Raw genomic sequence first — 20,744 nt, forward strand, 5'->3', positions numbered from 1 at the left:
TCATACGGTGGCCACTACGCCACTCGGCCGGCTCTAACGTAAACAAATCGTGTTAACCTCAGTTCATGGAGCTTTTTTCTAGCCAATTGGAGGCCAGTGAGGTGTTGGGAGATAGCCAATGGGAAACCCCCTTTACCCGATAATTAAAAAACAAAAACAACAGATAGACAAAATGTATTTACGTTGTGTGTGGGATGTTTAATTTAGTTTGTTTATGTAATTTGTATTTTTTTTGTATTTGAGAACAAAATGTTTCCCATCTCTATATAATTGTGTGTATTTATGTGTTCATATAGTATATATCTTTTTCAATAAGGTACCAATCACCCGTGTGCGGTCGATTGGTCGCCGGTCTTTTGGTCGCGGTCTTTTGGTCGCGGTCCGGGCGACAAAACAAGGTAAAACAACACGGTCTACGCATCAATAAAAGCCAACAATGGCCATGAGCAATTTCACTGAGCCGACGTGTGAGTGTATAAGAGTTTGTATGTACATGAGTTGTCTCCTTAGGAAGGTACGTCAGTCAGGGTCTTAACAAGTGCTCCAACAAAAAACAATAAAAGTCCGGGAAATTTGGAGCTTTTCTTTAGCCTAATAATTAATAGGGCATTAAGTATGACTAAATAGTAATTCACAGTTTGTATTTAGGGAATTTGAGCAATGATTTAAATGGTAATTATCAATAACCTTCCGGGCGACCAAAAGACCGGCGACCAATTGACTGTGTACCCCAATCACCACCACCACAAATGATCAATTGTGGTTTGTCCCCTCTCCAAACTCCTAGCATAGCCCAGCTGGCAATATTGAAATTGATATGGCATGGTTGCTTTATTTGATGCCCATCACATGTAAAGGGAAAATGGTGTAATTGTAGAGACTATATATACAGTGCAATTGTGAATGCACTGATCTTGGGCCAGCTTTCCCCCTGAGTGGTGTTTGGCTTGAATTTCTAGGCTCTGGTTCCTTTAATAAAACCCAATGATTCCATTTTATGCCATGCTAGATCCAGCTCCATATTTATGATCCTAAAGTGTGAGAATTTAGATATTTTCTTTCAAAAAGTGAAACCATGTCAATGCCCATCTTATTTTCCTTTTCAGTGCTTTACCAGACGGCAGTTTTTATGATTCTTGCATCAATTATTCGGCTCTGATTCCACCATGCTTGGGATGTACTTGTTTCATGCCATTCCCTGTTTGGCCCAGTTTGCATTAGCAAGGGTCCTTGAATGGCAAGAGGAAGAGGGATGCAATTTTTTGGATAATTTGTCATTTACCGCTCGCGCTTTGCATAGACTACATGCACAGAGGGCTTTCTACCTTCTCGCAACAATGGCTCCGTTTGAGATGAGCCAGCTAGTGAATGAACGCTAATGAAATTCATCTTGGAAATTGCAACTGTCGTATTGTGACTTATGGCTTAATTGTTCATGTGGACACGACAGAAGGGGCCCTTGTCATCAGAGTGTCATTGATTGGGTCATTTCAAGATCACAATGTCACTTTATTATGTACAAGGACTATTTATTGAGCAACATGAACAAATAATAAGTAGGGTGATAGCAAAACAGAATGTGTCAAAAAAGTGAACACCCTGAAGTGAACCCTATGTATGTGATTGTAAAGTGTAAAAATCCATCTTCATTCAAGAAAACCCATTGTTTAAAATGTCTGTGCTGGATCGATTGGAACAAAAACCTACACCCACAGCTCCTTAGACTGTGATTCAAATTTTGAACTGGTGCCAAACAAGTTGCTAGTACTCTGCCTCTGTTGCCTACTGTGCAACAATTCCGTTTCTTTCACACTGCTCTTTGTGCTGTGGTCCTATGTCGGGGGCAGCTGCCTCTATTTGACTGGACAGTTGACCCACACATAATCAGCCTTTACATTATATGACAAAGATGAGCTTTTCACAAAGCCTCAATCTTTTTTGAGTTTGTGTGCAACTATTCATAAAATGGACACAAGTTAACTTAAAATATGTGGTTTCAATTGTTTTCTCTTTTTTTTGTGGCAGTTGCTTACAATTTCACATAAACACTGAATTGTTTATGTTGCATTAATGGATAAAACACTGTCTGAATTTGCATTTTATTCCTCCAACAATGTAACTGTTATAATACTAAAGTTTCATGTCATCACACATTATGCAAAGATATTATAATCATAAAATATATCTAGTTCCTCAAAAATGCTTGTCAGATTATGCATTCCTTCAGATCTTAAAATGTTTAACGGCAATTTCCTTGTACATAGTGTTTTATACACAAATTACTTGAGAAGTGGCATATAACATGTAACAGGGAGACTACAGAAATAACACTAACAACTTCGAAAATCTTCATAATTAGTGAAGTTGAATCACATCTGTCAGATTTGGGACCTTTGAGATTCACGTTATTGGGAAGCGTAAGCCTCCACCTCAGTACTCCAAAGATAAGTAAAATAGGGCAACTATTTGCAGATGACAAACGTCAATCAAACACCGTTCATGGCGCAGGCATATTTGGAACAGACTTTCATCTAAAGTACATGTTTTTTTCACGAGGTTTCAGACGGTTATTAAAGACTACCAGAACTACAATATGAATCATGTCCGGGTGTTTATATCAATTAAAATGTGTTAATAATGAGGATGAATAAGCAATTTAATTATAAACTGGAATTATAATTGCAAACAATTTGACTTCAAATACAGTCATACCTTGAGATACGAGCTTAATGCGTTCCAGGACCGAGCTCGTATGTCGATTTACTCATATATACTTATACGATGCATAAAGGTAGTACTCAAAAAGACACTTTTGCCACTTAGTGTTATTGGTTCTATGGTTATCATTACACTCTTTTTTTTGAAATCGTGGTTCGATTTAGATGCAAAATAAGGCAAATACCTTATTCTAACATTTTAACATTCCAGCTGTATTGAACAAAAATACTAATAACTCGTGCCAGTATGCACATAGAAACACGTCTATTCTTCACAAATTGTATACACAATGATATATGTAATACACTGGAAAAGTAACTATTGGAGTATAGTACAGTAACACTCCAACATCCCTCTGCCTTTGGTCTTGTATATAAAGCACACACCCTGAGTTTGATGTGGGACAGGCCAATACACGTCTTCAAAACTAAATTCCATGGACTTGCCTTTTTAACTCTTTCGGGTATCAGTGCGGTTCTTCTTCTTCTTCTTCTTTTTTAAATGCACTTCTCCCATTGAGAATGTACTGTATTTACCAAGGGTTAAATCCCAGGTTCAAATAAGGGCAGCAGATCTTTACAGTGGTAATGATTAATGAAACGTCCTGTTAATTAAGGATTTGCTCGTTTCTATAATAATTGGCTATTCAGTGCTCTAATTGAGTTGCTTAAGTGAGTTAGGGCAGCCTTTTAGTAACTACATGTTGCACAGGGAATTCTTCACCAAATTCCAATTAGTTGTTTAGTTTCAGAGAGCAATCTAGTTTTACAATAATATTTCAATCACCTTAAAGGACAAGAAGTTACTTTTTCCAACTGCTGCTATTGTAATTTTCATTATATCATAGGCATCATTTGATACATTTCAAGTAATTTTCCCTGCTAGACTCACACATGATGTTTCATCCCTTACTGCCACCTCTCCTCATAATACACATCCCTTCTCCAATAAGATGCTCCAGAGGCGACTGGTGCACACCCATGTTGCCATGGAGACATGTCGCCTGGCCCCACAGAACTGCATCATGGATACAGTGGTGATGGAGCGGATTGGAGCTCACGTTCTGGCTTCCCTGAAGCATCAGGCTCATATAACATGCTAACGCATTGATGTTTGTTATGATAAATGCATTTGAGAGAAAATCAATGTGAGATGGGCCAAGTAGAAAACCGAGGCAGATTCTTCACGACTTGCATCGCTAAAATGAACAATTCCAGGATGTATTGGGGATTGCTAGGAGTGGAATTTCTGCAATCTTTTTTTATAGATAATATGTTGACCAAGCCAACAAGGAATGACTAATGGCGACAGTCTAACATAACTTCTCGTCGTCTATTGATTTGCTCTCGGCTTATCTATGAGAGCACGTGCTTCGGCCCTCCTAGTTAATGATTGGTGCAGGCGAGATGGAATGACATCAATGTGCATGCCTTTGTGAATGCAACATTGCCTTTATCATTGGGGACTGAAACAGACCAGAGAAGTGGAGGATTAGCACCAAAGTCATTTAATGTCAGGCTGGTTAGAAGCAGTGCAGAAAGTGAATTAAAGGTTTGGATAAAGGTGGCTTTTGCATGTGTGTCTTTCATTTGAATTTAGCACTGCAGTGTAGAGCTCAGATACTGTGGAGCTGGGTTGGGGATTAAGCTTTTGAATTTGGCTTAATGTTGCTCGTCTCATGTGTATATGTATTTATAATATGCACATTTTTCAAGTCTTTCCTCAAAATAATGTTGTAGGTTTGAGGATCATACAGTTGAACATTTAAGGTTTAGTGCATTTGTGTTTAAAAATGATTTCTCACATGGACACTGTTTTAATTAAACACATTCTTACTTTTTTAACTGCCTTTTGTGTGGGCTGCACAAAAGTCAGGTGAATGTATCACTACAGCATCAGTGAACCCGTTTGATTGCATCAAATTAATATTGTGACTGAAAGAAGTCATTACCTTCACAACAGTCTTGGATGAATCATGTTGACACACATGAAAATGAGTGACAGGTCACGACTCCAATGTGACGGAATGGTGGCTATGAATTGTGTCACAATGCAGCTCTACATTGAAGATGCTTTCAAGCACTTAGTTGGATTACAAGGATGTGCTTTTATTACTACTGCACCAATGTACACCATGCCACACTGACTATAGGAAAGTCACAGTTGGCCTTAGTTTAGTAGCATGTTTTTTGGAATGTGGGAGGAAACCGGAGTACCCGGAGGAAACCCACGCAGGCCCGGGGAGAATATGCAAACTGGACATGACCTGGATTTGAAGCCAGGACCCCAGAGCTGTATACATTTTGTACACTTCAGCCTAAGCAAATATGTTTTGAGGGTAAATTGTCCATACCTAGTCAAGTATATTTTTATGAAAAGCTTATTTTGAATCTTTAATAAGTGAATTTGAGCCTGTTGCTCTTCTATTCACAAGTACATTTTTCTAGTAAGGCGATTTAGTTCATTTCAATCCATATTACATGGAATAGTAAATCACTCATTGCTGATCACACTATCAATGCACTTGACTGAATAGCTTACCATGACCGGACGTTTGGTCGCCGGACGTTTGGTCGCCCGGGTGAATGTGATTTTGAGAGCTGGTTTCAACAGTAGATATTTAGATATTAAACTCTCTCTCTCACGAATATAATTTTGAGAGCTGGTTTCAACAGTAAACTCTCTGTCATGTTGTCAAACGTCCAGGCGACCAAACGTCCGGGCGACCAAACGTCCAGGCGACCAAACGTCCGGGCGACCAAACGTCCGGGCGACCAAACGTCCGGGCGACCAAACGTCTGAGTACCATAGCTTACTATTCGGCATGCATCATTTTTGTTGTCTGTTTCTCATTATATAGCATTGTTGAATTATTTTGTTCCACGACAATGATTAATCATTAAAGCTGTGTATGTGATGGTCTTCCTGACATTTGATCATATACAAAAAAACTGCCACGTCATTATCATTGAAATGACTTCAAAGATTTTATGATAAGCCGAACACTCGAGCATTTTATCTTTTCTTTTGACAGCTAACGGAATAAATAAAACAATCTAAACACAAAGCCATTCACTGATGGATTACATTTGGTCAAAAGGCCACTACACTATGATGCAGCTGTTAGTACAGGATTCTCTTCTGTGAGTGTCAAAGGCCGTGGAATTGATACTACATACTTTATTTCGAGGGGTCTTTGCGTTCTGTAAAGACAACAGTGACCACCCTGTGACTTCCTGTATAAAATCACTGTCAAGGACACAATGCGGAAGAGCAGGTGTTCTATGGAGGGTGCAGGTCACTTTTAATGATGATGCACTGCCTAAGGCAGAGGTGGGCAATTATTCCACAAAGGGCCGCAGTGGGTCCTGTCCTTTGTTCCAACCAATGCAACACAGACCGTTTAACCAATGAGGTTTCTGCTGAAACAAGCAGCACCTGACTGCCATCAACGGTAAGACACAGGTTTGGTGACAAGGTGTCGTATATAAATCTTCACCCACTTTGGACTAATTGCACACTCTTGGCCTAAGGGCTGGAAGATACTCATTGGCATTAAATATACTACCAGCCCTCTTAATGCATCATGATGAGCCTTTAGCAATCACTAATTTAGAGCTGCAGTAATAGGCTTGACATTGAACAGATGAGACATTACATAACAAACTACTACATATAATTAAAGAACAACACATAATGTATCGAGCTAATGTAATAATAAAAACATCTCTTAACTACATTTATTCAGCTAAGGCTGGAGAGAAAATGCAAACAACACATAGTAAGGACCTACTTGGGATCGAACCCTCGACCCAAGAACTGCGAGGCTGACGAGCTAACCACTCATTAAATACATTTTCAATGTGGTTGAACTGCAAAGTGATGCTTTTTCTTGTGTTGGTCCCCATTTTTGAGACAGTATTCTACAAAAGGACCTACCACAAGACAAATATAGACAAGAACTTAATTAAGGAGAACTTTGTTCACATGTTCAGCAGTGCAAGTTTACACATTTTGCATCAAAGGCAAAAAAAAACATAACCACAGACAACATTTCAGTACATAGAAAGCGCACCAAATAAATGAATAAAAATGTGGAAATAACTAATATACGTGCCCAAATCAATAATAATGTATCTTTGTTCTTTAACCATACTTAAAATACAGGTATGGCATGAAGCCTGATTTATGTCATAGCATTAAAGTAGCAAAAGATTTGGTCTAAAATAAGAGAAATTGATCTTATAGGCAAACAGTTCACTTTTTTTTATTCTATTCACAACAATATGGTAGTGGCAACTTTTCATCTCACTATCTCACTCCCCTTTCTCCTACAAACAGATAGCAGATGGTTCCATCTCTAAACAGAAACAGAACACTGTCTGCCAGATATCCCACATCTTAAATAACAACTTAAAATGTTTGTTGTTTTCACAAATGTGCTCTTTGAATAAACTCTTCTGCTCATATTGTGTAAACTTAAAATATTCATTCACAAATTAGCAAATCCGATTGCTTTTTCCATTTGGAATTTCAATGTACATTTTTAATGGGTTCACAATCTATACCGAATAAAAGTATATGAGTTCACTATATGGCCCTTAAACAGACATGAATAACACATCAAAGATCAAAAGTAATATTTCAGTATCTTCTTCCCATTAATTGCTAACATTCTTTCATATTAATTATTGCAAACCACACTTTCAGTACTACTAACAAGCATCTGTCACTTTGTAGAAATCGTAGTTAAAAAGCCCTCGAAGATATGGGAATCATTCTTCACAGTGGCTCAGAATTTCTCCACACACTTTTCGTGTGGGTGACCTATTTTTCCAATCTCGTGTTGAATGGAGCGCTGGAGCTTGTAGTTCAGAATTCCTCCTTTTCATGCATATTCCCCTACGCACTGTCACATTTTTTTCCTTTTCGCCTCTCCTGCTGTGATTTTCTTTTCGAGAACTGAAACACAAAAGTGGGGAATGGCGCACTTGTATGAATAGAAAGCATTCCTGCATAGCTGTGAAGCCGTATCCCCATGCGCTTTCATTGCAGAAGTTGTACACTCTTTAAAAGCAAAACTGTGAAGGGAAAGGGAGGCCCCTGTATTGAAGGGAGGGCTGGGATGGTGGTTAACCACAGGGTTGAACCGGGCTGCTCCGAGCTGAACATCACAGGCAGCGAGGGGAAGGCTCCTCTGCACAACATCAGTGTTGCACCTCAAATGACAAGCTTCCTCCCAGCCTGGGTTTATCCACACGGAGGGCTTGGCTGACCAAAATGACACTCTCAGCACTGTGGATATCTCGCCTGCTGTGTCATTGCTGCCATGTCGCTCACCCGTCAGCAACATGTCTTGTTGTCTGAGAAAAATCCAAAAGATTTATAGCGGTTTGCAAATGTTTTCAGCCACTGACTTAACTCTTTTTTAATAGGTCTGAACACATAGGCAGATCAAAGGAAACATAATATTTCTGACAGCAGCTATTAAAATGTTTGAAATAACACACTTAAACATATTATATTCATCCTTGGTACTTGATTTCACTCTCTTGTCAAATTAAACCTTATTATTTTCTCTATTGAACGTCTGCTATTCTAATGCTAACACAAAAAGAGCCTGATTTTTATTACCATTACTAAGATCTATAATGTAGTGGAATGCAAAGCTTTAACTTTGGTTAAAAATATTGATAAATACAGCTTGAGTGCTATTTTCAACAATCATGATGCAATTATAATGTATATACAGATTCACTTACAAACTAAATTCAATCCCTCTTTGAATGTTTTCAGTTGTAGTTGCCATGTCAGTATTCTATTAAGCAGATTAATGCTGTCGTGAGGTGGCCATAATCCATAATGTGGATATTGTTTAACTTTCGGTAGCTGGCATCAAGTTGCTATAACTTTAAATTAATGATTGTAAATAAACTTGTAGTCCTCTAATTAGTCATTTTTAAATGGATCTCTGTCTTGTTCCCTGTTCTGGATGACTAGCATATCCTCTGCTTAAATTTATAGCCTTACCGTGGTGAGAATGGGTGTGGGTGGGGTTTTGTAGTCGATTTATAAATCCGTGTTTGTTCACCAAAGTCTTCCTCGCGTCAAGTACATACTTCGCATTTTTCCTTGCCTTTTTTCTTGGACCATAAGGCACAAAGGATTATAAAATGGACCATCAATGACCAGTATTGTATGCATTACAAGTGTCTGTATGTGTGGGCTTTAGCTCGTTTGCATGGGGGAATTCATTTAATAGAAATGTCACAACAAGTCTTGAAAAGAATATGATATTAGTACATCACAATAACTAATAGAATGTGAGTTCCTTTGAGATTTTCTTTTCACATAAAGGTACTCAAGAGCCATGGATACACATTCTTTTCATCCTACAATATCTTACAGGAAAATGATAGCCTTGCAGAAAAATATCACATCTTCTTTGATTCTACAAATAAAAAAAATACATTATCATAAAATGCTGGCATTTAATAAGGGCTACCCATAAGTTCCTAGAGACCTGTTTGAACCACTCGTCATTATTACTGTGGTTCATCTTGGCTTCCAGGCAAATTTAAGCTTTCTCGTTTTCTTGGACAGGATCAGTGATTGTGGCTGATGACAGCCCAACAAAGAGGGGTCAGGTTGCTCTGGTGGGTTCCCACTGGCATCAGGAGTTGCAGGAGAAATTTTACTCCACCAGCAGCAAATGCTTCTCATTATTTCCTCTCTCACACATTAGATGTCTAAAGTCAATTTTATTTTCAGTTATGCATGAGAAGAAGAATAGAGGTGTTACTTAATAAATACTACATTATAGCCATCCTCCTTGAAACATAATTTCAATCTTATGCATTAATTCCTTTTTTTAAAGAAAGTCTGATACATTGAATTGTTATAAATCTGGCCCGTGGCCATTAACTATATATGCTACGTTGCGAAGAGTACCAGTCGTCTCTTGGGAAAGGCCATATCATTTATAATCCATTTTCCACGCCGCTTATCCACATTAGGGTCACACAGGTGCTGGAGCAAAGCCCAGCTCACTTCTGGCAGCAAGTATGGTGCACCTAGGTCTGGACACAGTCCAACGCATGGAAATCAAATAACCACTCACCTTTACATAGAATTTAGTGACTTCAATGAACAAAAAATGCATATTTTTGTAATACAACTACCTTAATCTGATGATGAACATGGAGGAGAGACTTCTGAACAACTGAACTGAATTTAGGGTAATGAAATTTAGCCTTTGGTTCAAAATTGAATCTTTTTATTTTTGCTTTTCTTGGACAGAAATCCGTAACCAGTTGGTGGAACAGTTCAAATGCTTGGAGCAACAATCAGAATCTCGCATCCAGTTGCTGCAAGACTTGCAGGAGTTTTTCCGTCGCAAGGCAGAGATTGAACTGGAATACTCGCGCAGTTTAGACAAACTCTCTGAGAGGTTTTCCTCGAAGATCCGCAGCTCCCGGGAACATCAGCAGTTCAAGTAAGTGCACCCTTGCGTTTCACCTCTGCACTCCTTCGGATCACTGCACTTATGACTTGTTTTATTACAGCACAGCAAAGAAAATATTAAATCATGCTCATGTCCTGGAGTGCTAGATCTGTTATGATAATTCACATATTTACAAGTCTGGTTTACTGGGCGTATTAAGGAGATGAAGACTTTAAAAGATGCGAATGGTGGAAAACACAGTGTGCTTTAGTGTGGCAACATACACTCTATGCTGTATGAAATCACATTGTCCATCAAAATGATAAAGTTACCGCAGTTATCAATATATTGTTGAATGTACACTGCTAATGTCATTTAAAACGGAGCTTTTACGACAGTTTTGATTACATTTTTTGCTGGGGATCACAGAGTTGTTTTTCAGACATTTTCTACAGTACTTGACAGGCCCTTAACCTGGAAAAAAAGCCTTGGGCAAATATTGACTTTTACCAAATAAAATATTATGATAGACCTAATCCATTACAACTCACTATACATCGGATTTAAAAAAAATGTCTACAGGATTTTTTTTTCCTTTTTTTCCATTTTCATATGTCAATATTTGTTGCAGCTTTATAAACCTAGCTGCCAATATGTTGTTACGTAATGTTGTTATGTCAATGTATAGATAAGCAATGATGGAGAATGGAGCATCCGACCTTACGGTCAAATCCTACTTAGCATACCCTTCAGTTAAAAATGCTCAGTCATATTATCATGGGCTTGTTTGCATAGTGTGTCAGGAATGGTATGATATGATTGCTAAACCATGTAGTGTAACTAATGGAATCCATGTATTTATTGGAAAATAAACTCAGTAACAGGATTTCCAGGTGTGCTTGATACACTAATGAATATTGCCATTTCTAGGTAAAAGTATGTTTGAGTGTATGTAACTCCTTTTAAATAACAAGGTTTCTACAAATGAATCATTGAGATAAAGGGAAGTTAGTTGTGGGTGTGATCATCATGACAAACCATGTGCAAGTTTCTTCAGAGGGAGCCTTACCAACACATTGTCACTCGACTCACGCAGGGCATGAAATTAAGCTCTGCCACTCCCAGAATCAAGCACTTCGGGGCATGTTGATGTTCTTTTCTCTGAAAATTCGAGCAACAAGCCAGTTGAAATTTGGCAGGAGATCTCTAACTGGTGCCAACCTTTCATTAAGACAACAGAGCAACCTGAACGTCGTCATACAATATACTGTATCATATATTCGACTTTTAACAGCACACACCTCCATCAAACAAAATCAATTCTAAATAAAAGACTGAAAACCTAAAATGAAAGGCAAAGAAAAAAAAAAGTTTTTCCATCCCATTTGAGTTTCAACAGTGCTCTGAGAAAGTGAGCCCATTGTTCGAGATTTTACAACTAAATAAACGTCATGAATTTTAAACTGCATGAGCAACTTGTGACGGGGAGCCAGAATCAAAAGGATGTGTGTTCTCTTTTGTCATCAGCAGAATTTAGTCAAGCTGAGTCAGTGGTTTGTCAAGCACACCTTTTATGAAAGAAAATTGGCTTTTATTTTTCCAGGTAAGATAATTGTGCTTTCTAATGTGTTTTCCAATACCAACCAAGTGGCAGACTGCTGCTTTGACGTCTGCTTGGAAAAAACATCGGAATTCGACACAAGTTCACCTTAAATGTACAAAAGAAATATTGTTCCGTTCTGCTCTAATGTGAGATTTTGGCATACTTGGCACTCCATATTTGTGAAATTGGCGCACAATGTGAGTGTTTGTTTAGCAGGGAAAGGATATGACTGGATAATTGAATCCAGCTGTTCCGCATGTTAAATTCTGGAATCTTAAGAATCTTGTCTGTGTTGACCATACTCTTTTGGTGCAACTTAACTGGTTTAACTTTTCAACTGTACATTGAATGTGTGTGGCAGGGGTCTTGGTGTATAGTATAAATTGCGGGTATATATGAACAAGTGCAGTTTTCTTTTAAAACTTGGTCGGTACGCTTATAATCAGGTTTGCCTTATTGTCAAGCAATCCACCGATTGCACTTGTCACCTATGTGATGGTTTTTGCCATAGCTGCACATTGTATTTATTGTACAAAGCAATCCCATGAGAGAGTTATACTAGGGTAGGCCTGGGGAGTATGAGAAAAATTATCACGATTATTAAAAAAAGGAAAAAAAAATCAGTCTATCAATAACTATAACTATATTTAATATTGATCTCACATAATTACCACTAGTTTGTTTGGTTTTGCAGGCAGCTTTCAATAGGTCATCCTTATCCTGCAAATTGCACCTGGTGGAAGTCTGCATGTCATGCATCAATAGATTAGCTGCTTCACAGTGTGTTGCTTTTGCAGTTTTATGCCAAAGCTCAAGGCCCCTGTCTGGATACAGCTGTGCATTCACATAAATTGGCAGTCTTCCTACACTGTGCAAAACAGTTAAAGAAAAAATAAATCTACAGGATGTGGCCCACAAACTAATCTTGCTTTTGGAAACGGTTCTTGTTGTCTGGACTGTTTGGTCGATAAGCAGCAGGCAAACACTGTATGCAGAGGATTAAGAGCATCAAACAAGACGTCTTTGGCTTGATGGATACACATTACCTTGTGGGAATCCTGGCTAGGACACATCAGAGGATCTGAGTGATTAAGATGATGCCATTCAAGCATAAATAGTGGCTGCATAATACTGTCTGTTGTACCCGATGCATACATATGTAACGGTGACATCATGAAATGGGTTTATCTTTGAATCAAATTACTCCCCCACAAACAGTTTCACATTAGATTTTTTTCTAAATAGCATGTGTGTCAGACAGAAAAACTGAGAGATGTAGCACTATCATGGCTTTGACAGTGCATCACCTTCTCCATGTTAATGATATCCTCTATATAAATACCCATGACGCCATGCCATTTAATACTGACCCCACCCGTTGCTCTCTATAGAACCACAAACAACTTCCCAGGACCAATTGGAAGAAGAGCTGCAGGAAGATCTTTGATGTTAGATAGATTCCCCTATATAGAGTATCAGTCCAACCTATTAATGATGGAAAATACAGAATAGCCTGTATATCAAAAGGTTGAAATTTTACCAGACATGTGGGTCACACACTAATTAGTGGCCTCCTGCTAGTGTGAAATGAGGGCAATGGCGCAGGAAAATCTGGTCGTCTTGTGTTGCTCACACGTAGATTGCCAAAGTACGAACCTAATAAAATGTCTTACTGTGCTTGTAGGTTGCATACATATGCGTGTAAGGGAAAAAGAACCAAGGGACAGTCTTTTCTTTGGGATCTGATCAGGAAAATCCAAACACTTCCCGGGATTATCTAAATATGTTTAGTCCCCAAACACCTTGGTCACAAAGAAGCTCTGCCTGCAACATACTGTTTGGTTACTTAAACAGAATCAGAATAAAGGAAAACATGATGAGAATGTAGATATAGGTCGTCCACCCTAAATTGGCCCATTTAAATTTGCAATTGCTTATAAAACTAATTCATAATTTGTCAACCTTGCAATGAAATCCAGCATATCCAATAAGGTTCTGGTGGATTTGGTACTAGTCTTGCTTGTTGGCCTACTTCTCAATTCCAAATAAAATTAATTAGATATATCCTGCAGGCAGGGCCCAGTGTTAGTTCCATTAAGTATTTAAATTTTGTTTTATCAATAATTAAAGACTAATAAACAACCCACAAACATAGCAAATATGTCAAAGTTGCCAGAGTTAAAGGCCAAGATGAAACAGTGTATGTGGTACAGAAAATACTAGCTCTATTGTCACCTTTATCCAAATCTTCACTAACATTTATTTCGTTCTTTGCCATAGATGCCAGGTTCTAAAATTCTGTGGGGGTTATTTCCGCCTATAATCCGACTCCCTAACAAGCACCACCACCGATGGCTCGAACGTGACACTCATGTTAATGTGGGTTTAAATATTATGCTGATTTTGTAGTGTGAGTTACACTATGAGTCCCAGGACTAGTAATTGGATATCAGCCTCCTAAAACGTGATTAGCATTAGCATCATCTCCAGAGGGTCTACTTTGATAATGCAGATACTAAACCCCCAACAAACAGCCATGAAAACATAAGACTCCGGTTGCGATTTGCAATAATTTCCTTCCCTCTTTTTGTCCTCTCAGGGTTTCTTGAACATTGAACACCAATAAAATTAAGACAAGTGACAATGGCCATTTCTTGTGTATTGTACAATATGACCAGAAAACGACAATGACATGCAATTTCAAAATATAACAAATATTTATGTGACCCTGGTTTGCTGTCCCGTTTTCCTAGAAAAGACCAGCATCTGCTATCCTCTGTGAACTGTTGGTATCTGGTTCTGAACCAGACAAGACGGGAGAGTCGTGACCATGCCACGCTTAGTGACATCTACACCAACAACGTCATCCTCCGCTTGGCTCAAATAAGTGAAGATGTCATCCGCCTCTTTAAAAAGGTCAGTGGGACTATTCACTTCTACACACAGTGGTTTAGCCTTACATTTCACTGAGAATAGTGTCCCGTAAGCTCTTTATTAGTTCCACAATGGTGGGATTCCATGTGTCTCACAATGATTTGCACTCGTAATGTTACCTTTGCACAAGATCAGTAGCTATTTCATCTCCTGGTCTAGAATATTAGATTTCCAATGTTTACAGATGGATTACTGTAGGCTTTGTAGGTAACTAAATCCACCATGGACTTTTTTTTTCTGAGGCGGAGATGACCTCCATGCAACCACCTTATTGTGCAGCTTTAAATGACATTGGTGTTCAGTTAGGATGCCCTGATTCTCATCAATTATTTAGTTTTATTGATAGAAGAATTTGGTTTCCTGTGGAATCAAAATGATTAATCAAGCAGTTCTCGTGAAAGTACATTATGGTGCTGTTGTTTTAGTCCCAAATATGTTGCTGTGTGTGCAAGAGTGATGTACTTCATAACCAATAGCATACATTACACACCAAGAGCACATATTACCCTTATTTGCAGAGTCAAATGTAATTCTTTTCCTGAGACTCAGCATTTGTTGCTGTACAAAACTAACCCCTGAGAGGCAGCTAAGTGCCTCACTGCATTGCGATTGCTGGGAAATACCAAGAAGATGAATGGATAATAGTACTTTAAGACAAAACAGAATAACCAAGCCTGACGGTTAATTTTTTTTGGTCACCACCAAGACCCCTGTGACGATAGGTTACTAATGTTATACAAATACACGTCATTGATGTTTTTGTCCAACGATTGGGCTAGATTCTTAGAATCTATAAGTAATTGTTCTCTTGACAACTCAATCAGTCTGCGGCTTGGCAAACCTTGGTGTTGACCATGTGCATGAGAATATAGATAGCAGAAGGGAATAAGAATTTGAGTTTCATAACAAATACATACTTGGTAAATTCAAGTCTCAATCTTGGTCAAAACATCTGGGAGCTAGTTTTCCAAATTCATTCAGGAAAATGTGCTGTGGTCCAATGAAAGCAAAGTGGAACGTATTTCCAAAAGGTATGTTTGGGATAAACACAACACTATTCATCAGCATAATTACAGTGGACAGTTTAAGTGAAAGCATTTTATTTGGCTATATAGGCTCTTTCTCTTCAGCTGAATCCTTGACCAATCTCAAGATCGGAGGAACTATGAATCTGTGAACGATTGTAGCAGTCAGTGTTGGCACAAAACCGATTAGAACAGTTAAATCTTGTTTGGAGCTAAGTGAGACACTTTGGACTGCTGCTGTAGTGTGCTTCCTCCCATTTTACATTAGTTTAAATATAGTATTGCCGCCTGATGGTGTAGTGGTTCACTCGCCTGACTTCAGTGCAGGCAGGCGTGGGTTCAATTCCTGCTGGTGGCGGTATGATTGTGAGTGCGAATGGTCATTTGTCTCTCTGTTTGCCCTACGGCTGACTGGCGACCAGTCTAGGTCATAGTCTGCCTTCAGCCCGAAGCCAGCTGGGATAAGCGTAGTACGGAAGATAAATAAATATAGTAATAAAGCAAGCATACATGCGCAACTATAGCATCTGATTTCATTTGTAGTAGATATCTTGAAAATGTAAATTTTTCATTAGAGTTGTAGAGGTTTTAGGTTAATGCTGGAAAAACATTATAAAATTCCTGGTCTCACAGCTGGTAAGTCAAAAAGATGTTGCATTTGAACAGGGGTGTTGTAGTATACATATAATAGCCACTAAACAATGAAAAAAGGTTTTATGATGAAGAGATTGAACAAATTAATACTTAATGACTGTCATCCCCGAACCTTTTTATCTTATGCGATGAAGAATCACATGATAACCTTCACAGCAGTATAATCACTCATGGTATTTAATGTCAGTTAATTGTACGGGGAAAATGGAAGAAAAGGAAAGCGCTCAGTTTTGGATTTGCCCTCAGTACATTTATATAGCCTGCTGCTTGAAAAAACATACTGCTGATGTGAAAGTACACCTATTGTCTGAAAACACATTGATTTACAATCATGAATTGTTAATGCCGACTCATAATTTTCGCCTTAGGGGTGTTGGGGTTGTTGGAGAAAGATAGACTGGATATGAGGTGTTTAACTTTGAAATGCTGACTACTACTACATTACACTTTAGATTATACTGTATAATATATTGGCCCTTTTTACGGTATATTGTTTGTCTTAAGTTATATGTTAGAGATGATGTTTGGAGCCCTGAAAGACACCCTTTCAAAAATATTTTGTCACCTCTATGTGTTAGCAGAATTTAGTCAGCACGTAACGGCGTTCAAGTCTAGGGAGAGTAATTCCTTGCTTTCCCGTTTGGCATGGCTGGGATGTGTCTAGAGCACACGTGTCAAAGTGGCGGCCTGGGGGCCAAATCTGGCCCGCCGCATCATTTTGTGTGGCCCAGGAAAGTAAATCATGAGTGCCAACTTTCTATTTTAGGATCAAATTAAAATGAAAAGTATAGATGTATATTAAATTTCCTGATTTTGCCCCTTTTAAAACAATAATTGTAATTTTTTAATCAATTTTGTAAAATCTAAAAATATATAAAAAAGCTAAAATAAACATTGTTTTAGATCTATAAAAAACTGAATATTCCGGGCTTTTAATCAATTTATAAAAAAAAAAAAATCTGAATATTATATCTAAAATGGTCCGGCTCACGTGAAATCAAGTTGACGTTAAAGCGGCCCGCGAACCAACCCGAGTCTGACACCCCTGGTCTAGAGGAAGGAGTTGGCAGTACATTCATATTAAGATGATTATGATGAAAGACTTGAAGATTATGTAAATTACATCTCATCAGTTGATGTTTTATTCAACCAAGAAAGGTAAATACAGCATTACAGTTCTGTGTTTATACTGTAAGATATTTTGCTGTACTATTTGATATTGTTGTCATACAATTAATAAACTAATAGATATAATATATTCACTATGAAGATAAAACAAAACAATTTTCTGATTTTTACTACACATAAAAAATTGCCAATTAAAAGCATGTTTACTATTTAGTGGCCTAGGGGAGTATGAGTTCCTGTTAAATGTAAGGTGTTTACTAGTAGGGAGGCTTTGCAAACAGCTTACAGATGCCATGTTTGTCATTTCTTAAAATAGTGGAAAAATGACAACCATTTGAGGTTTGACATTTATCGTTCCCTACAGATACATTCAAAGAATAGTGAATTGTAGATGACGAATTACTAGGGTGCCTTCAAATGATTGCAGTTCTTGCATTGTGTTGCATCAACATGTATCCAATGCTTACTTGCCCCCCACCCCAAGCCTCTGCAGTACACGCAGTCTGTCTCACTTTAGAGCCACTGTTGCACACTGATGCCATTCACCAGTTGCCCAAGCCCTTATGGGATTTTAAGCATTTATCACATCTATTTTGACGTTTGTTTGAGTGGGACCTATTGCCTGTACAGCAAACACATCTTGAGCTTCACTCAAAACCACCACTGCCTTTTTGTTTAAACACCTGTGCACAGTAAATTTAGTTATACTCTCTTGCTTTTAATTTTTTGGTGTGTTTTTTCCACGAGGGTTTATATAAATAATATTAAATAGACATCATAAAATCACCGTCCCCACATTGCTGTTATTCACGTATTGTGGCAGGTCTTGGAACCTATTAATCACGATAAATGAGGTATTACTGTTTGTGCTTACTGTATTTTTTATCCTTTTAGATTCTGGAACGTTCAACATTTTTTCATTTTTGAAACATAATTAGCTGTTTTGTTGTATTGTTGCCTTTCAGAGCAAGGACATTGGAATCCAGATGCACGAGGAGCTGGTAAAGGTCACCAATGAACTCTACACTGTGAGTAAAACACTTTTTTCTTATTTAATTGCGGCTTTTGATCATATTCTTTTATTTTTTTCCCTCTCTATTTTCCCCTCCCTTAATCTTTTTTCCCCCAAGGGCTGTTGTACTGCTAATTCTGAGCTAGAAAAAAAAATCTTGTCTTTTTAAAATGGGGAAAGATAGAATAGAACAATATTTTCTCTGATAAAAAGTGAGCAATTTGCATCACATTATGCCTGTGTGGATTAAAAGGTTCATAAGTGTCATTCTGTCATATAGCACACCATTTTATTGATCTGTAACTCCTGCTGCAATGGAAGCTTGTAAAAAAGAAAAAGAAACAACTTTTTTCTTAGACAATGCACTTTTCTTTCCTTATTATTCTTTCCTCCATGCAGCATTTTTTTCCACATATTACATCTTCTTTACTCAGCCCTGTCAGTAACATCTTTTATATGAATTTTTATGAGACTTTCAGCAAATTCTCTTCTGTTCCACTTTTTGATGTTTCATATAAAGTGTACTCAAAATTACATAAGCAAAGTGTTTAACAAATTTATTAGAGCACCTGTAATCTAAAGTGGAGAATTCAGAGTATTGTAAAATTATTTAATAGTCTTAATTAAATTCAGTGATCTCTTGATGTTTGTCCATCTTGAAAAGAAACCAAGAGTTGCCTTTGCCCCCGCGATTCTTGTGAGGATAAGTGGTTCAGAAAATGAATGAATGAATCAAAACGGCCACACATACTCTATATTCATAGGTAGATATTTTTCAAGCGTTAAATGTTTTGTTTTTTCCGACTTAACCCTTGTTAGAGTTTCCTTTCTTTCATAAATAGCCAGATTAATATTGTAGTCGCTTTGTAACACATGGTGATTTTTCTAACAGTTTACATGGTTAGCCAAAAAATGTGAAATCCTGAGCTCAGGAGACAGACAAGAAAGGCTGTAAGATAAGACGTATCATCTTTTAAGTCTGCCAAGGTGTGGAACGAGTAAGGTGTGCAAAGACTTTAAAGTTTCCTGTTGATGTTTTCAGTAACATTTTTTTTTTGCTTCATCTTGTGTTAATTTCCGGCTTTGCAAACTTAATATCCACAGCTAGATCAATAAGGTTGGTGTTATCTTTTTGATGGACCGTCTGTGTCTGTTGGCTGCTTCCTTGTTCTCACAGATTTGCTAGGTTTTTTTCCTTCATTGCCTCGCTCTGTCATTCATAAATATGTTGACTTTTATTTCGATTCACAGGCAGTAGGAAGACAGCCCCTCTAAAACATACAGATTAATATCTTTGAGAACAAATATGCATAGAATAAGTAATAATATTAGCTGAAAATATCTGGCGTTATAATATTTTTCTTGGTTTTTTTTCTAGATTGTTGTTTGGACATGCCAAACTAGTGATTATCCTTTTCCTTTATTTTTTATTGAGTTTGAGTTTGATTTATTGAGACATCCTTACACTTGCATTCAGGTCAGAATCTTTTACAAGGAGGGACTTTACACTTGAACGCACATTAACCTCTCAACAATCCTGCTTCACAACTCCACTCGCCTGCTTACCAAATATGAGCTGTCATGGCGTCACGGATAAAAAGTTCCACCGAGCTTTTCTAAATGAACTTTAATTTCATGAGCGGAATATGAACATATTTGGATGCAATTGTTCTTGATAAACCACACTCATTTTTTCAGATGACCACTTGAGGTACACTTAAACGATCCGATCCATTTTCTATATATACTTGACCTTATTAGAGTTTTGAGGAAATTCAACTCTGTTCCAGCTGGCATTAGGCAAAAGAGATTTCAAACTACTTTTAAGAATGTTTTTTTTGTATAATATGTCTGAGTTTTTGTGCCATTAATTCGCATACTTTATTGCGAATAGATATATTTTTGTTTTTACTATGAAGTCTAGCCATTTGAGAGGTTTAAACAAAATGAAGCTACCTGTTTGTAAATTAATCCTAATTTTGACGTCTTTAGTTTCACTTTGTGCACATTTAAAATTTTGTTTCACTTTTATGTTGCAATTATACGCTTTGGTTCTGCATTAACTAACAGCGGGTGCATCATTTCCATTTGTTTACAAGTATATGGACTTGCTGACATTCAACAATATGTTTGCACCCAATTGTATACTGCCAAAAAGTTTTTTTAATATATATATATTTTTTACAACCGTTTACCTTTGAATTCTTTGCCCCTCATTTGCTGTTA

General features: G+C 37.6%; 1 protein-coding gene across 4 annotated transcripts in view; it reads left to right on the forward strand.

Annotated features, from left to right (window-relative positions):
* Positions 1–20,744, forward strand: part of srgap3 (SLIT-ROBO Rho GTPase activating protein 3) — a 43,546-nt gene that overhangs the window by 2,028 nt on the left and 20,774 nt on the right. For all 4 annotated transcript variants that reach the window (XR_013300498.1, XR_013300497.1, XM_077601977.1 and 1 more), the window contains exons 2-4: positions 10,018–10,213; positions 14,519–14,681; positions 18,472–18,534. Coding sequence is in view for 2 of the 4 variants with exons in the window: in XM_077601977.1 (XP_077458103.1) it covers positions 10,018–10,213; positions 14,519–14,681; positions 18,472–18,534 (422 nt within the window). In the remaining 2 variants the exon portion in view is untranslated. The remainder of the gene's footprint in view (positions 1–10,017; positions 10,214–14,518; positions 14,682–18,471; positions 18,535–20,744) is intronic.

The sequence above is a fragment of the Stigmatopora argus genome, chromosome 6, assembly GCF_051989625.1.
Source record: "Stigmatopora argus isolate UIUO_Sarg chromosome 6, RoL_Sarg_1.0, whole genome shotgun sequence".
Classification (NCBI taxonomy): domain Eukaryota; kingdom Metazoa; phylum Chordata; class Actinopteri; order Syngnathiformes; family Syngnathidae; genus Stigmatopora; species Stigmatopora argus.